Source organism: Pleurodeles waltl, chromosome 1_2 (assembly GCF_031143425.1).
Source record: "Pleurodeles waltl isolate 20211129_DDA chromosome 1_2, aPleWal1.hap1.20221129, whole genome shotgun sequence".
Lineage (NCBI taxonomy): Eukaryota > Metazoa > Chordata > Amphibia > Caudata > Salamandridae > Pleurodeles > Pleurodeles waltl.
This window is the reverse complement of record NC_090437.1, coordinates 882,400,383-882,421,975: the sequence shown is the minus strand read 5'-3', so window position 1 is coordinate 882,421,975 and position 21,593 is coordinate 882,400,383. Positions and strand designations below refer to the sequence as shown.

At 44.9% G+C, this 21,593-nt stretch overlaps 1 protein-coding gene across 1 annotated transcript in view; it reads right to left on the bottom strand.

Moving 5' to 3' along the window:
- TRAPPC11 (trafficking protein particle complex subunit 11) overlaps positions 1 to 21,593 on the bottom strand; it is a 550,973-nt gene that overhangs the window by 34,247 nt on the left and 495,133 nt on the right. Inside the window, exon 29 of the mRNA XM_069199334.1 lies at positions 3,738 to 3,905. Coding sequence (XP_069055435.1) covers positions 3,738 to 3,905 — 168 coding nt within the window. The remainder of the gene's footprint in view (positions 1 to 3,737; positions 3,906 to 21,593) is intronic.

Below are 21,593 nucleotides of genomic sequence, written 5' to 3'. Positions count from 1 at the left end.
TAAGTCACCCTGACCAGTCTAGACTCAGAACTTTCAAAGGTGACTTCAAAAAATGAAGACTTGGCATCCCACTCACAAAGAAATAATACTCAAACAATTGGTCTCCCCAAAACCACCAACAAGAGTAAACCAGAACTGTTTTTGAATCTCTCCTGGGCGAATTCTTTTGCATAGGCAGTTTTTCCAAATTTCTGATCGTGAAGAGGGCACATAGATCTCTGGGACCTAAATTTCCAGTTGGGGTACCTCCCGGACCTATCACTGCGAGCAATTTAACTATCAGGACAGGGACACCGTCCTATGCTTAGCCAGAGACCATGGTCCACTAGGATATCAGGTGTCAGATATTTCTATCTACTGTGTCTTTAACCTGGTGGTGCCAGGAGGTACACAGAGCCTTTACATAGACAAGGAAAATTCTCTGTGACAAACTGAACAAATGCACAATGCGCTACCCAACACGTCTCCACATCCAAACGGACAATGCTGCTCAAATCTACACCCACCTGCAAAGAGGTGCTGGCGTTTCTGAAAAAAAGGCAGGAAGAAGCACATTGAACCAACCAATTCTCCCTGATACGCAGAGTATGTGACAGACGGCTCTCCTGCAGTGACACAATAATCAAGACGTTATGGACAGCAATTCAGTCTCACACTTACCTAAAAACTGAATTTACATAAAACCCTGCCACAATGGCTGCAGTGCTCGGGTGTGTGAGCCACCTGACTTACTGCTCCCTAATGCCCTCAGGCAACGCTGCAGTAGCTGCTCTTTTGCTTGAAGACACACTAAAGCACTATATACTATTTTCTACAGTGCTGTGGGTCTAAACTTATGCGGAGTGACAGATGGCTGGCACTAGTCCCACTCTCGAACAATCTGCTTAAGGTTTTGCGGGGAAGCTTATGGGAATGCACTGATAGTTGGGGCATTCAGTGTGGGGGAGTGGGCAGGGAGACGTTAATGTTTCTTGTTCACAAGTAAAAACCTACTACACATGCACACCAGGGCTCGGTGCATAATATCACCCCACTCTACGTACGAAAAACCGTCATGGTTAGGTAAAAACAATAACGTAGAATATCTGCAGTCTCGTAATGCCAAAAAAACTAAACATCTCAGATTTTCATATACATAGGCAGGCATAACATTGCATAGGGTTCCTGCATGAAACACAACTAAGATACAATCCAGTGACATTCACACACACTTGGAGGCCAACCATCACTTTGTTGTTTCTTTTTCCAACTGGCAGGTAGTTAAATTTTATTTGGAGTTTATAAGAAGAAGAAAAGTAAATGTACTTCAAAACAAAACAACTGAAAATCAATGAAAAAAATACAGTGAAAACGCAAGTTATGGTTCCACTCAAATGCTTTAAACCATTAACATTCAGCAGTTTGTGGGGCAAACCATAACTATAACTGAGCTGTGAATGTCATCACACACATCATTGATGACATCATAAGTAATAACATCGATTAGATCACTTATGACATCACCATTGAGATGACTTGAACCATAACGTGCGTCACTCTCTTGAGCAGCCTTTAACATCATGTGACATCACTGGTGACATTATTAATGACTTGAACAATGCCATCACTGATGGGATCACTGCATCTATAAACAGAAGTATATAAACAAGTACATTAGAAAAATCAAAATTAACTCTAAAACGTAAATAAGAATAGCATTTGCAAATTCAGACTTGAGCTTCGGAGACTCACCTACAGACACAAATTGGCAGAAACCACTTACATAAATATACGTAAACTAAGCTATAATAACATTATCATATTCAGAGTCAAACTTATGAACATCACTTTCACAACAAAAGCTTCACTCACTTAATGACATACGCATAGAGAAACACAGAGCCAGACACGAGAATAGGTATATGTACAACAGTTTTTTTTTTTTTACACACACACACAAAGATAAAGTGAAAAAGTTAGAGCCACATCTAGGGATACTATTGGCACAAAGCTTGAGAAATGGTTAAAGAGTAACAGTTGCTTCAGATCCAATTTGATAGCTCCTCGGGGGCAAACAATTGCACACCACTAATCAAACACAAACAAACACAAATAAATATCAAGACAAATGCACTGCAAGGAAAAATACACCTAAGAAGCAAGCACTGTAAAATCATATGTAAAACAGTCATAAAGCAAAACAAACATATAGAATAAATGTATCATACATTAAACATATAGCTACACAGTGACACAAGCATTACAGGCAACTAACGTATATACTCTCAATAATTCAATATGCATACACAGACACACTCACACGCACACAATAATATACATTGAAATTCCGCTTAAATATCAAAAAGACACCGTTTCATAAACTAATTTGACCACGAGGCTTTATAAGATCATTAGCCAAGATGAGCATGAATGTTCAAAACTGTGACAAAATGTAAGCCACTATTAAATATATTAAATAAACCGAGTTGGATGGTGGGATACTCCATCACAAACGTGACTGATTTCCTGTCTGCGATATTTCAAGTACACTGTAGCCTATTGCGCTTGGAATATGGCTGGTGTGTTTTGTGATACAGTGTGCCATCCGTTCAACTCTAAATCAAGACCAAAGTACTGAAAAGCTGAGAGTTTGAGGCACTAAAGGAGGGGGAGGGGCATAATACAAATCGTTATCTGCATGTGGGTGCCCCTTTGCCTATACCACTGTCCCATTTTCTTCCTTGTTGTGTCACTAAACTGTCAGGATAGACACATAAGTGCATATGTATGACTAACACCTATAAGTATTTTAATCCTCAATATCTCAATGGACTACAATAAAGAGTAAAATAAAACAATTAGGAATCAAATCTAAAGAAGAAATGCAAATCTGAAAATATTGTGCTTTAAAGGAAGATTATGAAACCATAGATATAAAGCTCAAAAAAGATGAATAATAAATACATAAAAAATGTTAAAGATTCGTGTTCCCTTCTAGGGGCATCGCCCTGGTATTTCAGGATGGACTACTTCCACGAGAGGCAGGGTTAGTAATGATTTGCATTGGGCATGCCTCTGTCCAGGGTGGCACACATTCCTCCAATCACCTTTTCTGTGTTTTATGTATGCATGCTCATATTTAAATATAAACCATTTAAACGAAATAAGCACTAGCAAAGCCAGTCACCAGCTCGTGAAAAGGCCAACCTACTGGCTTTGCATACGCTTGTTTTTTATAAGCGCCTACTTGTTTTTTGGCTTTGGAGAAATATTGCTCCAGGACACCGCGGAAGACCATCAAGTACAGTAATACGCGCCGATTGGGCCAATTGTTTCCTGAAATACCCACCTCAGTGGAAACACAAACGGCTTTTTCCCTATTCTGCTGCACTCCAGCTGGTTAGCTCCATAGCAAGCTGGGGGACTTATGATAAGCACTGTTTCACTTCACCCTCATGCATTTTTAGTAAGCTCCATTCTAAGACACACGCCCCACAGCAAACAATACAGCGACAAAACAAAAGATTGGAAGATTAAAGGCGCATTTCCATAAACATATCCTAAGAGAGTGTGATGTTTTTACACTAGCAAACAGTTTTCTTGACAAAATTACATTTATCACAAAAAAGCAGGAACTGAATCAATCCACAACATGGAACGTTAGTTCAACTACACGATTTAAACGATTTATAGAATTTCGAAAAGAAAATACTAATTATTTATTTACAAGTTTCAGTAATTCTAAAATGGTAGTCTACCTTAACAAATATGTGTGTTGGAATGAACCGACGAAGGAGCTGATTGGTGAAGCTGGGGAACCGCTGCATTGTGATGTTGAGAGATGGTAGCTGCTGATATCCGGCCATGAGAGGGTAGAAATTGTACAACATTTGCTGCTCCGCGTCAGGAAGTATTCGCAATCGCATCTGATTACAAATCAATTGAAAATGATATATTTAAGAAGAACATTCTCATAACAATCGAGCACAGAGTTCTATTCTACATTTATGTCACTAGTATTTTTTTTTAAATGACTGACAAACTCTGTTTAACGTATGTTGGAGTACACTACATGTACCCATTTCCTGATGTGTCTGTTTATTGACTGGCACAAAAATCCAGCATTGACAAAGCCAATAGGTCTCCACTGAAAGACTGAGCTTTTTGGCTTTGCCAATGAGTGTTTGTATTAGTATTGTGGCAAAAGGCTGCCAGTCCGTCACGACGCACGCACACACAGGCACAATTTTGTAATTAACAGTTGAAAAAAAGAGAAGGCGCTTAGCCCAGTAGCACTTTGTAGCTACCAGACATCCTGTAAAATAACTATAAAACAAAACCCAGGGAGTGGGAAAGGAAATCAACAGATAAGTGCGGGTAGGGGAGGACAGTAAATAGAGCGTGGGGTGGGGACCCTAAGCAAAGCAATCAAGAATGCCTGAGTAAAGAAAGGGGTGAGAGAGAGACAAAGCAGAAAAAGAGCAATGTGGCAGCTATATCAAGAGGAATACAACGGGGTATAGACCAAGGAAACACACACACACCCATGGAATGCTAAATGAGAAAGAAAGAACAAGCCCCCTGAAGTCAGCAGCGGAAGTATACAACTCAAATGAATACTGTGAACCCGAAATACAAAAAGGTGGGACAAATGCATATAAGAATAGGGTATAAAGCCAAGGAATATAGAGCAGAGACTTGACAGACAGGGAAGGCATCCAATCATGATAAAGTGGCTGACCCAAAGCACACTCTAAATGTATGTAATGCACTGGAAACAATAGGCCTGTAACACTTTAAACAAGCATTTGTAATGGGTCTCGCATTTGCTTGAGTTAGAGGTATTGGCACTGTAAATGCATAACTGGACTTTTCTAGCCACATAAATTGGTCAAACCTGTCACATAATTTGGTCCTCTCTGTCACATAATTCCAGTGGCCCTGTGCTTCCATTTACCTTCCTCCTTTATCTGCAGCACAAAATGAAAATATTGCAATTTTTTATATTTTTTATATTATTTTTTGAGGACCCCCCAACTTCGTGTGGGGACCCAAAGATGACCTAAACAGAAAGAGCACACTGTGCGGTAAGTTATCGGCAAAAATGTTTTGTAATAGGAATGCCAGCAATGCATTAAGGGGTGAGCTCCCAAATGCCGAGAATATTGTAGTATCTTGACTGTAATGCTCCGAACAGTCCCTAGAAGGCACGACTATAAAAATAACATTTGTAAAAAACATGGTCAGGTAACCATATAGTCAGCCCCTGGACAGCATAACCACATAAAAAAAAGAATGGCAGAATGTAATGCAGTGTAACCATATATTTAGCCCCTAGCAGGGGTAGTACATTACACATTTCTAGGTCTAGCAGCCATACTAGAATATTACAAACAATGCACTTAAAACACAAACTACTCCCAGCTGTAAAATAAAAGTACTAGCCATGAGAGAATTAAAAAAGACACTGACTGGTGGGAGGGCTTATTTTGCAGCCACCCAACCTAGTGTGGGGACCCAGACATGCCCTAGACAGAAAGAGTGTGCCGTGCCAAAGGTTTCGATGGTGGTCTCACTGTCCTAGGACCACCACATGGTGAGGTATGGGCAAAAATGTTTTGTAAAAGGAATGCCAACAAATCATTATAGGGCAAGTTTCCAAGTGCAGCAAATATTGTAGTATATTGATTGTAATGCTCAGAAAAGCCTTTAGAGGACACCATAATAAAAATAGCATTTGTAAGAAACCAGGTCATGCAACTATATATATAGTCAGCCACTAGAGGGTATAAGTACACGAAAACAGAATGGCAAAAAGTAATGCAGTATAACAATATATGTAGCCCCTAGAAGGCATAGTGCCTTACACATTTTCAGGCCTAGCAGGTCTACTGCAATACTATTAGAAACAAGGCCCTTAAAACACAAACTACTCCCAGCTGTAAAACACAAGTTCCAGCCATGCGAGAGCTCAAAAAGACATTGAATGGTGGGAGAGGTTACTTACTATTTGTGGGGACCCAGAGGTGGACCACCACAGGCTGAGTTATGGGTAAAAATGTTTTGAAAAAGAAATGCCCTGCAATGATGAGCTAAGTTTCCAGAGTGCAGTGAATATTGTAATATCGGCTCTCCCACTGTGCAGGGAGAGCTCCTTTGAGAATTTCTGTTTTTTTTTCCTGTGTTAAATGCTCCAGTTTGTGTATTTTTCAACTGCTAAACTTGTTAGGGTGGTACTCGTGCAAAGCGCTCATCGGATCGAGGTTGAGCTCTATGAAACTTCACATAGTCATGTAAAACGCTTCTCTGATCGAGTTTGCACTATATGAAATGGCACATCCTCATGTAAAGCGCTCCTCTGATCGAGTTTGCGCTATATGAACCGTTTAAAAAAAAATGATTAAATAAAATAAAAAGAACCCTCCTCCGCCTTTGTGCGCAGACACCACAAAGAAACAACGGCATACCCAAAACAAGGAAGAGGAGAAACAACATACGGCAGCGCAGAGTGAAGGCAAAGAAAAAAGTAGTGCGCCACACTAAGGTGCCGATTGTGCAATAATCCATGTGACAGGGTCATTCTCCAAGGCGGGACAAACTGAAAGAATTTACCTACAAAATCAAGGGAATTTTGAAAGGCAGGTCTAGGAATGAGTGTACGTGATGAGCGCGAGATTGGCGTGTTCCAAGTCCACATATGTAGATTACATGTCGAGAGAGAGAGAGTGTTTGCACGCTGCCTAGGCTCAACCTTAAAGTAAATACAGACAAATATACTAATGTCTTGTATGACTAACTGGTCAGCTGGATATTTATATTGTTAGCATTCAAGGAAAAAGGAAACAAACTCATCTCTACGTTAAAATAATGTAGATTCTTAAGATTTCCCAGAGCTTGAATATATAGCCCCGTATCACAGGGATACCACATTTTGTATTCTATGCTTCTGCTACTTTTAACAAAATTGGTTTTCAAAATTCACAAACAATGGTCATTTGAATTATCATAGAAGAATACAACAGAAAACAGTGTCTGACAACATGAAGGCATAGAACAAACAACCACCTTAGCAATTTATGTACTCAAGTGAGATAGTGGGAGACATTACTCACCTGATAGTAACATTTTTGATGAATATTCTACTTCCTCTGCAGATTTATCATTTTGCATGTCTTCAATGAACTGCATGGGACCGAGAAAAGCTTTTCAAATAGCTAAAAAAGTGGCAGGATGTGACAGTGTTCCTGGTAACACATTGATGTCACTAGAAGTGATGATATCATGGCTATCATTATCTTGACCTACCTATATGTTGTCAGATCCTGAAGAAGTGGACTAAGAGTAGTCCCCAAAGTACAGAGGATGCTGAATATGTAGAATTTACAGAGAAATATTACCAAAAACATAATGTCAAATAATTTCTTGCACTACTGGAAAAATTTCCACTGTGGTTTCCCTATTTCAAAAGAGCTACCAAGAAATCTAAAAAATGCTGCACTCAAAGCACAAAAAACAAAAAAACCCTTGGTGAACAAGTTACTTACCTTCAGTAATGCTTTTTCTGGTGGATACAGTATCTACCTGTGGATTCTTCACCTTTTGAATATCCCCAATGCACCAGCATTCCACAGAAATGTTTCTTCATAGCTCTCCATGTCGAAGAGGACATCATAATGCCACGGCTCCACACGTGATTCCATCTAACATCATCGGTGCTATAACAAGCCCTCATAGGCATGCTGACATCAGTTTCCACCCACTTTTTTCATACCTTTGAGGCATTGGGTCTCTAGTTGGCAGAGGTATTCACCCTTGTCCAAGTAGGGGCCACAGTCCTCGTCAGGGTAAGTCACAACGCAACACAAATTAACCTGTGCTTACTCTCTGATAGCTTGGCACAGAGCAGGCAGGCTTTACTTAGAATGCAATGTGTAAAGTATTTGTGCAATAACTCACACAGTAACACAGTGAAAACACTACAAAAATACACAACACAGGTTTAGAAATAAAATATTTTTTTTTATCTGAATAAGACAAGGCCAAACAATGAAAATTCAATGTTCACAAGCAAAGTTATGAACTTTCAAAGATTAAATCCCATTAAAGCACTTAGAAACTGAATAGCTCAAACTGGGGCTATCACAGCGTTGTTGACGGTCGTTCCCAAAAATCCGATGTCACATGTGCCGGTCATGGAGTCGCACGAACCCCCAGGCACAGTACCTTTGGGAACGAAGAAACAAAGACGTCGCACGGAGTCATGGAGATGAAGCTTTGCTGGAGCCGGTGCGGCATCAGTCCCTTATGGCGTCCAGAGAGGTGAGGCGTCGGCTCTGCACTGCGAGGCAAGGGAGGCCAGGAGTCAGTTCCACCTGGTTGCAAAGGGAGTAGCGTCAGTGGAGGGAAGTTGGTTCCTTGTGACCCTGAAGTCGATGAGTCCAGTCTGTCAAGACGTGATGAATCGACTTCGCAGTGTCGCGATCACACTGAGTGACATCAGAGGTGTTGTGGCAACTTCCAACTTGTGCTGCAGGCCGTGGTCATTGCGTGCAGCGAGGTCCATGGGACGGGAGCAGCTGCAGCATCAGTGCTGGCATTGCTGAAGTGGTTCTTGGTGTCGCTGAAGTCGGAACACTAGCAAAATGCTAGCTGGTGAAGTCTTTGTTGCCCCTGAGACTTCACTACAGGAGGCAAACTCAATCCAAACCCTTGGAGAGCAGTTTTGGGGAAGGCAGACAGCCTTCCAACAAAGTCAGAGGCCAGCAGGCAGCTGGGCAACAGCAGGGCAGCAGTCCTTCTCAGCAAAGCAGTCCAGATGAGTACTTTGGGCAGGGATGCAGTTCCTCTGACAGAGTTTAGGTGTAGATCCAGAAGTGTTTGATTTGGTGGGGTCTGAGACCCAGTTTATGTACCCAAAAATGCCTCTGAATTGGAGGAAACTTCAAAGAGTGGTTTTGAAGTGCACAAGTTTCCCTTTCAGCCCGGTCCTGTCTGCCAGGATCCCTGTGGGTGGGTTATCAGTCCTTTGTGTCAGGGCAGGCCACTGGCCTTTAAAATTTAAGAGGGAGCCCCTCCACCCTTCTTGCCCACGGAGACCCATTCAGTATGCAGATGTGACTGAGTGTCCTGTGTTTATGGTCTGGGTGGAATGCACAAGGGGAGTTGTCAACCAGCACAGACCAGACGTGGATTGGAGACAGGCTGTAAGGCACAGATGGCAGTAAGTGCAGAGAAATGGCCACTTTCTAAAAGTGGTATTTCTAAAATAGCAATATTAAATCCAACTTCACCAGTTAGCAGGACTTTCCATTAACATCCTGGCCATACTAAACAAGACAGGGCCACTCCTTCCATATCAGAATCAACCACTCAAAAGTATATGAGGGCAGTTCTAATGCTAGTCTATAAGAGGAGCAGGTCTCACAGTAGTGGAAAACGAATTTATGAGTTTTTTACTACCAGGACATGTAAAACACATAAGTTCATGTCCTACCTTGTACCTACATAGCACCCTGCCCTATGGGTTACCTAGGGCCTACCGTAGGGGTGACATATGTAGAAAAAGGGAGGTTTAAGCCTTGGCAAGTAGTTTTAAATGCCAATTCCAAGTGGGAGTGAAACTGCACACACAGGCCTTGCAATGACAGGCCTGAGACATGGTTAAGGGGCTACTTAGGTGGGTGGCACAATCAGTGCTGCAGGCCCACTTGCAGCATTTAATTTACAGGCCCTGGGCACATGTAGTGCACTTTACTAGGGACTTACAGGTAAATTCACTATGCCAATTGGGTAGGAACCAATGTTCCCATGCTAAGGGGAGAGTGCACATGCACTTTAGCACTGGTCAGCTGTGGTAAAGTGGGCAGAGTCCTAAAACCAGCAAAAACAGGATCAGAAAAATGGGACGAAGGCAAGTAACTTGTTCTTCTGAAGAATACATCTACCTGTGAATTCCTCACCTTATGAATGGAATCCCCAGCAGTCCCGCACTCAGAGGTGGGTGCCTGTCTGTCTACATCAAAATATTCTGCAATACAGCAAAATGACTGTCCCTCCTCACCTCAGAGTCTAGGCAATAATGCTTCGCAAAGGTGTGAAGGGAGGCCCAAGTTGCCGCTCTACAGATATCAACTACTGGTACACCTTTAGCCAAGGCAGACGTAGAAGATTTAGCTCGAGTGGAATGAGCTTTGATACCGTCAGGAGGCTCACTCTGGCAGATCGTTATGCACAGGATGATCCACCTGCACAATGTACTCTAGTGCACAAAGCCTTGCCCTTCATCTTGCCAATGTAGCTGCCAAATAGCTGATCATATAGCAAGAGATCACGTGTCCTGAAAATATAGAAGCTCACAGCCCTTTTGGGGTCCAAGTGATGAAGCCGTTCCTCCTCCTTAGAAGGATGGGGAGGAGGGCAGAATGGAGGAAGGGTGACAGACTGGCGGAAGTGAAAGGGAGTCACCACTTTTGGCAGGAAAGCAGCCCTGGTTCTGAACACCATCTTGTCTGCATAGAAAATGGTGAAAGGAGGTTTAACATTAAGGGCCTGCAATTCGCTGACCCGCCTAGCAGACATTATTGCCACCAGGAAAACGGTCTTAAAAGTAAGTAACCTCAAAGGACAACTGTGTAATAGTTCAAAAGGCGAACCCATTAAAAAAGTAAGAACTAAATTAAGATCCCACAGAGGCATTACAAACAGAGTGGGAGGATATCTATTAGTAAAACCCTTAAGAAACCTTAACACAATATGGGACTTAAAAAGATAAGGCTAGTTGGAAAAAAAGAAGAAAGGTCGAAAGGGCAGCCAAATATCCTTCAACTGTTGCAAATGCATAACATTGTTGCGCTAAGGAAAGCGCAAAATGCAAAATGTCAGACAATGGGCCTTTAAGGGGTCAACGGAATTTTCTTCACACCACTTAACAAATCTAGCCCACCTGCCCACATACAGTCTTGATGGAGTGTAGTCTGGGCGATAAAATAAAATCCACCATGTCAGGGGGAGAGAAAAAAAAAAACTCAAGTTGTCCCATTCAATCTCTCGGCATGTAGGCGCAGGCTCTAGAGTTGGGGGTGTAACACCTGTGACTGCAATAGGAGGTCCGCCCTGTAAGGGAGACGGAGCGCAGGGCATAGTGAGAGGTGAAGCAGGTCTGTGTACAACACCCTTGGTGGCCCATCAGGGCTATTAATATGACTTGGGCCCAGTCTTGGTGAATCTTCTTCAGAACCTGAGGAAATCAAGGGTATTGGGGGTGTCAATCAGTTGGGAGCCCCAGTACAATTCAAAAGTGTCCCCCAATTCTCCCTGCATCGTATACTGGAGGCTGCAGAACGATGGGCAGTGCATGTTCTTGTGAGTAGGAAACAGGTCTATCTGAGGAGTCCCCCATAGCCAGAAGATGAATAGCACCACCTCTGGATGGAGACGCCACTTGTGATCGGCTGAAAACTGCCGGCTTAGACTATCCTTACGTACGTCCAGAAATCCAGCCAAGTGATTTGCTACAATGCGAATCCGATCCGATGGTTCTGAGCCCAGGACCAGTCGCAGCACCTCTCTGCAATGAAGATACAACACTACGACTCCCCGTTTGTTCACATACCACATTGTGGTAGTACTGTCTGTTAAGACCTGAACAGACTGATGGCAAATGGAAGGGAGGAAGGTATTGAGAGGCAGAAGTATAACCTGCAGCTTAAACAGATTGATGTGTAACAACTGTTCCTCTGGTGACCAAATTCCCTTGACCTCCGGATCCCCCAGATGTGCTCCCCACCCTAGAGTGGAGGCATCAGTTATCACTGTGTGGAGGTGGAAGATAAAATGGCTTCCCTTGTTATAGACTGCCACCCAAACTCCAGCACTGAAGTTGCACTGCAGTCTTTCTGAAAAATATGACTGATTCTCTGAGATCTCTGTTGTGTTGAAACCCCTGCCTGCGGAGGCACCACTAAAGGGCCATCATGTGCCAGCGTGCATGGGTGACCAACAGAATGCAGGAAGCAATCAGACTGAGTAGGCATAAGCCCTTCAGGACTGGAACCATTGCTCCATTCTGAAATGCCGGAACCATAGCCTGAATGTTTTGAATCCTCTGCAGAGCAGGAAAGTCATGATTCACTGTGGTGTCCAGTACTGCCCCTTTGAACGGTGTGCGCTGCGAGGGCTTCAGGTGGGATTTGGGCACGTTTATGGCAACTCTTTTCTTTGGAGTTTCTTACTGCAGGGCAAGTCCGCTGCCCACAGGAGACTTGATTCTTTATTGAAGGCTGGTCGAGTTGGGTTCTTGTGCAGGATCCTTTAAGGTCAGCAAGCAGGCCGGAGGGGCTGTTTCCAGGTGAGCTGCTTCTACTTTTCCTCTTCGGCTGTGCAACTCTTCTTTGTTTGGGTCTTCTTAGGTTGCAAAATCGGAGTTCTAGGGTTCAGAGGTGCCGCTTAAATGTAGCGGCATTACAGGGAGTACCAGGCGGCAGCCAATGGGCTGACCACTTTGTGGGTGACTACCCCCTTCTTATGACCACTTCCGCTGGGAAGTGGGCATAACCCTAACCCTAGTGGCCTAATTCCTTCTAAGAAGATAGAGGAATTTGAAAAGTAGTGTCCACTTCAGCACGTCCACCTTAGGGGTGGAACTGGCATAATTTAGGCACTCCTCCTAATTTAACACATTTTTCCACTTGTGATGCAGCCAAAAGTGAGGTCAGGAGATGAGGGTTGGTCATCTCCACCATCTGGAGGGATCTGGGTTACATTACAAAGGCTGCAAGGCCTTTGAAGCTCCCCACCCTGGAATGTCCATCCTGCTCGGGAGAGGTCATACCTTTTGCCCCGAGTAGGCCTTTGTCTCAGGCCCTCAAGAGCACTGGATCTCACCTTGGGGTAGTGGGGGGTGAGGGGGCCAGAAACAAGTCTGTGGAGGCTGAACAGGTCAGAACCAGTCAGTCAGCACACTAGTAGCTGGTAGGTTTCCAGGTGGCACCTCTAACGTGCCCTAGGTGTGCATTTTTTTAATCAATCCATCACTAGGGTGAGTGAAAGTTTATTATTCTGAGATGTGTGATATCAAAGATCCCAGGTTTTAAAGAAGCCATCATGTAGCTGGGAAACTCTTAATGACCAGTGTCCAGCACATGAATTTAAAATGGCTTCCCTGTGCACTTACTATGTCTCAGAATCAACACTGCCCGGAGTGATAGCGCTTTGGTACAAGGCAGCTCCACCTCCCTCCATTTCCTCAGGTCACGAAGCTCCCCCTACTGTGTTGGTGAGAAGCCGTGAAAAATATCAATTGGTTGCATAAGTGACATGAATCAGATACTGTTGAGGGCTGGCTCCTGGTTGTGGTCTGTCTCGAATCTGCAGGGGTTTGGTGCCTGGGACCTTACAAGCATATTGTACTTGGGAGATGTCTGACTATCCGGGTCATATTAAATCCTATCAGCAACTAAGTGAGGTATTCCAACTGCATAAGTCCAAATTTATAGATAACTGAAGCTTTGCCATGCTCTTGCGATGCATGTAGAAGAGTTGGAGGAGGACCCGAAATTCAATACTGATGAAGCAAAATTGGTGAAGGAACTTAGGGTCACAAGGGGGTTTCCAGGTTATACTGGCCCTTGACGTTGAAAGTGCCTGATTCACTCACTGGCTTCAGAGCTGTCTGAACTAGTAATACAGAAGAAATGGATGAGGCCAACATGGAGGCGAGGGTTCCGCATGAATCTCCTCCAACCTTCGTCTTACACAATTCAACTTTCCACAGTGTAGTACAGCCCTAGCAGGTTGTGGACAATTGGAGAGAGCTGATAAGAGCCGTACCGGGGCAGGGAAGAAGACAGGTCAGCGGCTTGGACGCTCGAGGTGCTTTGCGTCCAATGGCATTGCACTGCTGAAAAATGCAAGCTGTGATATTCTCTACGGGGCCTGTGGAAAGGGGGCAGAGCAGTGACACCTGAAGTGGGCCCTGCCCACTCCACCTACTCTGCCTGGGAAAAACATTCCAGCAATCAAAGTAAGCAAGTAAACAGTGGTGAAAACCCAGGGGAGTTGTAGTAGTCACTGAGGGAAGTGCAGTAGAGGTGAGAACTGCCATTTAGGTTTGCTGTGTTAAGGCTGATCCTATACTTGAGACGAGCTCCCACTCCCCACTCCCCCATTGTGCCTCCCCTCCCCGATCATCAAATACACTGATCAGGGGTTAAGTGGCAATTGGGATCTCCTATCACCTATCTTGGCCCCTGGATCGGAAAGGCCTCTGGCCTGCTCGGAATATATCATTTGCTTTACACAAAGCTACATTGCTTTTTGAGACAATGGAAAGTCACTAGTGCTGTGCTTTAGAGTCATCAGAGAGACCTCCTGCAGTGACGGCTTGTACTCATGGGGTGCCCCCTTTGGCACAGGACTCTGATGGAAAACTGAGACCTGTATATTGTTTTCACTTCTCGACCCCCCCCCGCACCAGTTCCTCTGGATTTTCAAACAGCCTATAAATTTAGAGTTCTGTAATCAAGCACATTAATAAAGCCTTGAGCACTATCTTCTTACTCCCAAATTGGCACCACTCCCTGCCTCTTCTGACGGGGACTAAATTTCAGTCCTGCCTTATTGTCTCCATTGCCGATGATCACCTAGGATGCTGTGAATCTGGACCCAGGGAAGGTCTTCAAATCCCATAATGAGGACTTTATTCTTCCAGGTGTAGATATGGTAGACCACTTGTGAAACAATTTGCTGAAAGGGAATTAGCTGGCCCAGAACTCTGCAGGCTTCATCACAGGCTACTTGTTTACATTTATTTAGTAGTAGGCTGACAAAGCATTCATCAGAAGCGCTCCAGATGTCAGCCACCCCGGATCTTGAGTTGCTGGGTTAGTATGTGGAAGTTTCTGAATCACTCAAGTGTTTGGAAAGAATATTGCTGCCTATTTTAGCTCTTTTAGAAAAATTTGTTGCTAGTACAGATCACTCCCAAGATACCCTTCACTGCTATTTCGAAAGTGTTGATGGCCCAAAGGAAGAGTGCTGCAGGAAGCTGGCTCTGTATATACTATACCAAAATGAGGTATACTGTGCACAGAGTCCAGAGGTTTAACAGAGGCTAAAGTACATAATCCTAATGCTCTCTTTTGTGGTAGTGTGATCGAACAGTTAGGCTTATCAGAGGGTAGTGCAAAGCATTTGTTGTGCACACACAGTCAAGACATGAGGAACACACTCAATGACTAACTCCAATTGTTTTTATATGGCAAAAATTGGAGTGTTAACATATTTAACAGGTAAGTACATGACTTACAATTGCAGTCGTCGGCGGTTAGGATGTCCACAGGCCAAAGTTTAGGTTGACCCCAAAAGTGCACCACCAGCAACAAAGGGCTGGCTAGGTGCAGAGGTCAAAGTTGGTTCGGGTTTTCAATGGAATCCTACGAGGACAGGGGTGCTTGGTAGAAAACAGATTGCAGGTAAGTATCCACGGTTTCAGGACACAGGCATGGGGCGTTTAGGTCAGCACACAGGGGGCCTTAGGTTGGCAGCAAACACACACCCTCAGCGGCACAGGGGTGGCCGGGTGCAGGGTGCAAACAGAGTTGCGCTCCCAATCCTTCTCAATGGGAGAGTCCGGGGGTCACAAAAGAAGCTGCAGGTTGGGTCCAGGGGATCAGTTCCGGGAAACCAAAGGCTAGACAAGTAGGAGAGGCACCTGGTGGGCATTGCTGGGCCGTCGGTCGGATTCCCCAAGGCCAGGGGGCTGTGAGTACAGTGGTCTTGGGCATCGAGAATCTTTGTCGGATTCGGTCAGGGTCAGGGAGGTACTCTGGATTAATGCTGTTGGCCATGAGGGGTCACCCCAGGGTGGACTCGAGGTTGGAATTGCCTGGGGACCTTCTCGGGACCGGTGGGCCAGATGGACTCGGGCCGTGGGCCTCAGGTGCAGAGTGGGCAGGGGTCTGGGATCCAGGGCGGTTCTGGAATCCTTTTGAAAGGTTTCTTCTGGACAGGACCGCTGTCCTCAGGAGTTCTTGGTCCTCTGCTGGGCAGGCAGTCATCTAGGGGTTTGTAGAGGTTGCTGGTCCTGCAGGATGTGTCACTTTTTGGGAACAGGAGTCTTGAAGCTGCAGACAGGCTGGTAGGGCTGGGGCCAAGTAATTTCTCGTCTGGACTCTTCACTGCTGGGGGTAGGCTTCGCAGTCCTCCTCCTTTCTTGAGGTGGCCAGGAATCTGGTGAGTAAGGCTCAAGGGTACCCTTAAATACTAGACTTATGGGTGTTAAAGGGGTCAGAGGGCAGTAGCCAATGGCTACTGTCTCTGAGCGTGGCTACACCCTTGCTGTGCCCACAGGGCACATTCCTAACCCTATTGGTCTCTCTCCTCCAAAACAAGGTGGAGGATTCTGCAAGGAGAGGGGTCACTTCGGCTCTGGACACCATAGGGGTGGTCCTAGCTGCAGTGGTCACTCCTCCTTGGTACCCAGGGCCCTGTGGCCAGGGAAGGTCCCCAAGGGGTATAGCATGTGTTATGCCACCCTGGGGGATCCCCTCACCAAGCACATGCACATGCACACTGCCTTTGCAGCTTGTGTGTGTTGGTGGGGAGAAAAAGGCAAAGTCGACATGGCACCCCTCTCAGGGTACCACTGCCTATGGCATAGGTAAGTCACCCCTCTAGCAGGCCTTACAGCCCTAAAGCATGGTGCACTATACCACAGGGGAGGCCAGAGCTGCATGAGCAATATTCCCCTACAGTGTCTAAGCCCATTCTTAGACATTGTAGGTGCAATAAAGCCATTTTGAGTATATCGTCTGGGAGTTTGTCATTACGAACTCCACAGCTCTATAATGACTTCACTGAATACTGAGAAGTTTAGTATCAAACTTCTCAGCACAATAAACCCATACTGATGCAAGTATGGGAATTAAGGAAAAACACACCTAGAGGGCATCTTAAGAGATGCCCCCTGTAAGTTAGCCAAACTGCTAGTGCAGGACTGAACAGTCTGTGCTAGCCTGCCACTTCCAGACGAGTTTCTTGCCAAATAGGGTGAGAGCCTTTGTGCTCTCTGTGGCCAGAAACAAAGCCTGTCCTGGGTGGAGGTACTTCACACCACACCCGCAGGAAATGCAACATCTGGCGGTGAGCCTCATAGGCTTGAGCCTCTTGCTACAGTGCCCCAGGGCGCTCCAGCTAGTGGAGTTGCCTTCTCCCCAGACAAAGTCCGGCAAGTCCAGCAGGAAAATTAGGGAAAACAGGGAAGAGTGACCACCCCATCCAGGACCACCCCTAAGGTGTCCAAAGTCTGCAGAATCCTCCATCTCAGTTTGGAGGACAGGGACCAATAGGGTTAGGTTTGGGTCCCTCTCCCCAAAGGGAATGGGCACAGGAAGGATGTAGCCACCCTCAGGGACAGAAGCCTTTGGCTACTGCCCTCTGACCCCTGTAATGCTCCTAAATACAGGATTTGAGGGCTCCCCTGAACCCAAGTTGTCCGATTTCTGGTGACCTGATAAGAAAGAAGGAGGACTGCTAAGCTGAAACCCCAGGAGGGAAGAAGGAAGATGCAAACTGATTTGGCCCCAGCCCTACTGACCTGTCTTCTGCTTCAAAGAACCTGCACAAGAACAGCGACGCATCCTGAGGGACCAGTGACCTCTGCCAAGCTCCAGAGGACTGCCCTGCATCACAAAGGACTAAGAACTCCTGAGGACAGCAACCCTGTCCAAGAAGAAACTACAACTAAGCACTCTGTAACCTCAGGATCTGCAAGTCCTGACCACTCTGCACCAGATGCCCACGGCCTGTGTCCAACTGGCCCGACCGACTAGAGAGGATCCCCAGGTGATTACAAGCAAGTGCCCACCCTGGGTGGACCTCGCCTGCCCCTCACAACGACGCCTGCAGTGATAATCCAGAGGACCCCCCGACTGCAAAAGCTCCGGACGAAGATAGATACGCCTCAAGGTACACTGCACTTGCAACCCCTAGGCCTTGAAGAACTCGACTACCAGTGCAGCAACGTTCAGCAGGCGGCCCTCCTACTTGTCCAGCCTGTGGTTTTCCCAAACTGACCCGCTGGACCCAGCCTGCAGCATCTAAGTGACCCCTGGGATTCCCTCATAGGAAAGCATTGGGAGCCCGGCGCTCTGTTTGCACCCCTCACCCGGCCACTCTTGCGCCGCTGAGGGTGTGTGTTTGGTGCTTACTTGTGCCCCTCCCCAGTGCTCCTCTAAATCCCCCAGGTCTGCCCTTCGAAGACATGGGTACTTAGCCTGCCAGCAGATCTGAAACCGAGTGCCCCCAGTCTCCATAGAAGCCCATGTTAAATTTGCCTCAACTTTGACCTCTGCAACTGGCTGGCCCTGTGTTGCTGGTGGTGGCTGTTTGGGGTTAACTTGAACCCTAACATGTGGACTTCCTAACCCCCAGAGACTGGAACTGTAAGTCAAGTTCTTACCTGTGAATCGTACTATATTTTATTCCCCCCCAAGAATTGCTTCGGAAAATTGCACTGTCAACTTAAAACAAATTATTTCCATTTATCCTTAAACTGTATAACTTACTGATTCCAAACAAAGTTATATTGATTCATATGTGAAATACGTATTTATTAATGTACTTAACTGCAACATGCATCTTTTGGTTCTAGAAATAAATTAAGATTTTTTTTTTTGCTATATAAAAACCATTGGTCTGGAGTTAAGTCATTGAGTGTGTGCTTCTTCGATTGTCTGTGTGTTTACAACAAATGCGTTGCACTACCCTCTGATAAGACAAAATGGTCGACCACACTACCACAAAAGAGAGCATTAGTATTATCTACTTTAGCCTCTGTTAAGCCTCTGGGAAGCCCCTGGACTCTGTGCACACTATATCTCATTTTGATATATTATATGAAGAGCCAGCTTCCTACAGGGGAGAAGGTGGGTCATTCTGTAAACATGGTCCCATCTTCAAATTCTTCTTTGGTCAGTAGAGCCATTGATGTAGAGGTGGCAGCTCCATTGTTTAATATCTCTCAGTCTTTGTCTCTCAATCCAGTGGCAGAACCCTTTGGTATGGGGCCAAAAGAAAAGCCAATTCTGATACGGACTGGCGAGAACAAACTTTTTCCCCTCTTCCCCTTTTGTCAATACTCCTTTGTTTGATTGTGTAGCCTTGTTTGATTATGATTTAATCTTGAACCGCTTATTGATAGGTTTTGCCTGCATGTGCGCTTGCAAAATCTTTTGATTGTTTAAAAAAAAAAAAAAAAAAAAACTTGAAAGGGGCTTGGAACTAGCTTCTTACCTACCTGAACTTAGCACTCTGATTTAATGGTTTCTGGTTGGCCAGCACACAGTCTGCATGTCGTCCTGCTTCACTTCCTGTTGTCTACTTCGCCGTCGGGTTGCCTGTGTACCAATTACTCCTTCAGGTGACTTCTAATTGTACACTTGCCAGTGTCCTTCCTCTGTGGCATCCCTTTTATTTTTCTTATTAAACTTTTGCTTCGTGTTCTGTGGCAGTATGTTGTTTGGGCACGTCGCTGACTTTTGATGTGTTTCTGCAGCCTGTGTGTCGTTGAGCGCAGTGATGGCACTTCATGCTATATTGCCACTTCTTTAGCACTTCAGTCGCAGTGATGGAGCTTTAGAGAATCTCTCTCTCTCAGAGGGTACATGTGAAAGTGTAAACCAGGTCCTATGAGGCATCAACCTGCAATACACTAGGGTCAGGCAGGGGGACAGAGTGTATATGGGTTTCTGTGATCTAGAGAAACATCATATGTAAGATGAGGGTTTGCACAAGAGCCCAGACTAGACACATCACACACAAAAAAAAAAAATGTGAAAAAAAAAGAAATGTGTTCTTGACTATCGTTAGCAGAGCCAGTCTGCAATATCGGAGTTTAGGGTCTCTCTCTCATTCAGAATAGAGCAAGTAAATAAGACTTGCATGACTTGTGTCATACAAATGGGATTCTAGTGGTTGTTTCCTAATCTCCAGCAGTGGTTAACTTTTCATTATCCTCATGTGTACATTTGGAACAACTTACAAACCAATGTGTGCATACTGGTGCAATATCTCAACTGCCTTTGTGTGTGCATTCCTGACACCGAGCAGTGTTCTGTCTAACACTGCATCATGGTTTCTCACAATCTCAATTCAAGTATAAATGTTAGAAAAATGTTATAATAGTGTTTGTTTTAAATTTCATAAACTGTTCAGAATTATGTTGTGATGTTTGTGGAATTAATAAACAACTTTTAATGGTTGATCAAATTTAAAACATTATAACCTTTTTCCAAAATGTATAATTCAGTTAGATAGTAACATAGAAAGCAAAACAAAAGCGAAACCTATTGGCTTTGCCAAAGCTTGTTACTATCTTGCTTTGCAGACATTACAGATTTGAAGCTGATTCAGAGTAAGGATATTTCCATTGCCTCTTTAGTTCATTCATTACCAGGGATAAAAGCAGGGGTCTTGTTTCACTCCAAAAGTATTGTAAATGATCAAATAACTTACCTTTGATAACGTCTTATCTGATTATGCCTTATAATACGTCTCTACCAGATTAGGCATTACCAAAGGTAAGTAATTTGTTCAACTGATAGAGACTTCTAGTTGCAGATTCCTTACCTTAAAACAAATACCCAAGCAATACCATCCCCAGAGGTGGGTTTGCGAACCAAGATTATTCTGGGAAGTCCTGTAGGACGAACGGGCAAAGTACTCGTCCCTTTGGAATGGACTGTCCAGGAAGTCGCGTTTGGTGAACATGTGCAAGGATGTCCACGTTGCTGCCTGCCCGATGTCCAGGACTGGAACTCTGCGTGCCAATGCAGTGGTTGCAGCTGTCGCTCTGGTAGAATGAGCATGCAAATCCTCCAGGGGCTGCTTTTTAGCCAATGCATAGCACATTTTGATGCAGAGAACAACCCATCTGGAGATGCTTCTCTTCTGCACTGCCCAGCCTTTCTTCACACCCACATAACTAATAAAAAGTTGATCATCCTCCTGGAACTCTTTGGTACGATGAAGGTAGAACGCCAATGGTAATTTTGGGACCAGACAGTGGAGATTCTCCTCTTCCTTAGAAGGATGTGGGGTTGCGTAAAAAGTAGGCAAGGTGATGGATTGGCCTACGGGAAAAGGTGCAACCATCTTTGGCAAAAAAGAAGCCCTAATGCAAAGCGCCACTTTGTCAGGACAGATTGAGAGGTAGGGTGGCTTAGATGACCATGCCAGCAGCTTGCTCACCCTTTGGGCAGAGGCAATGGCCACAGGGACGGCTGAGAGAACAATTGTGGAGAGGCTCAAAAGGAGCACACAATAGGAAGGTCAGAACCAAATTCAAATCTCTTTAGATCATGATGAAGGGGGATGGAGGAAACGTGGGTAAGACCTTCAAGGAACCTACTAACAATAGGAGACTTAAACAAAAGGTTAGTCAGGTAATCTCAGAAATGCAGCGTGAGCGGACAAATAACTTTCGAGGGTGCCCAAGCAGAGCCCTGCTGGGCCAAAGAAAGTATAAACAAGAGGACTTCGGAAAGGGGATTCAACAGACTTGTCTGTGCATCATGTCATAAATGTATTTCAACGACAGGCGTATACCGTTTTCATGG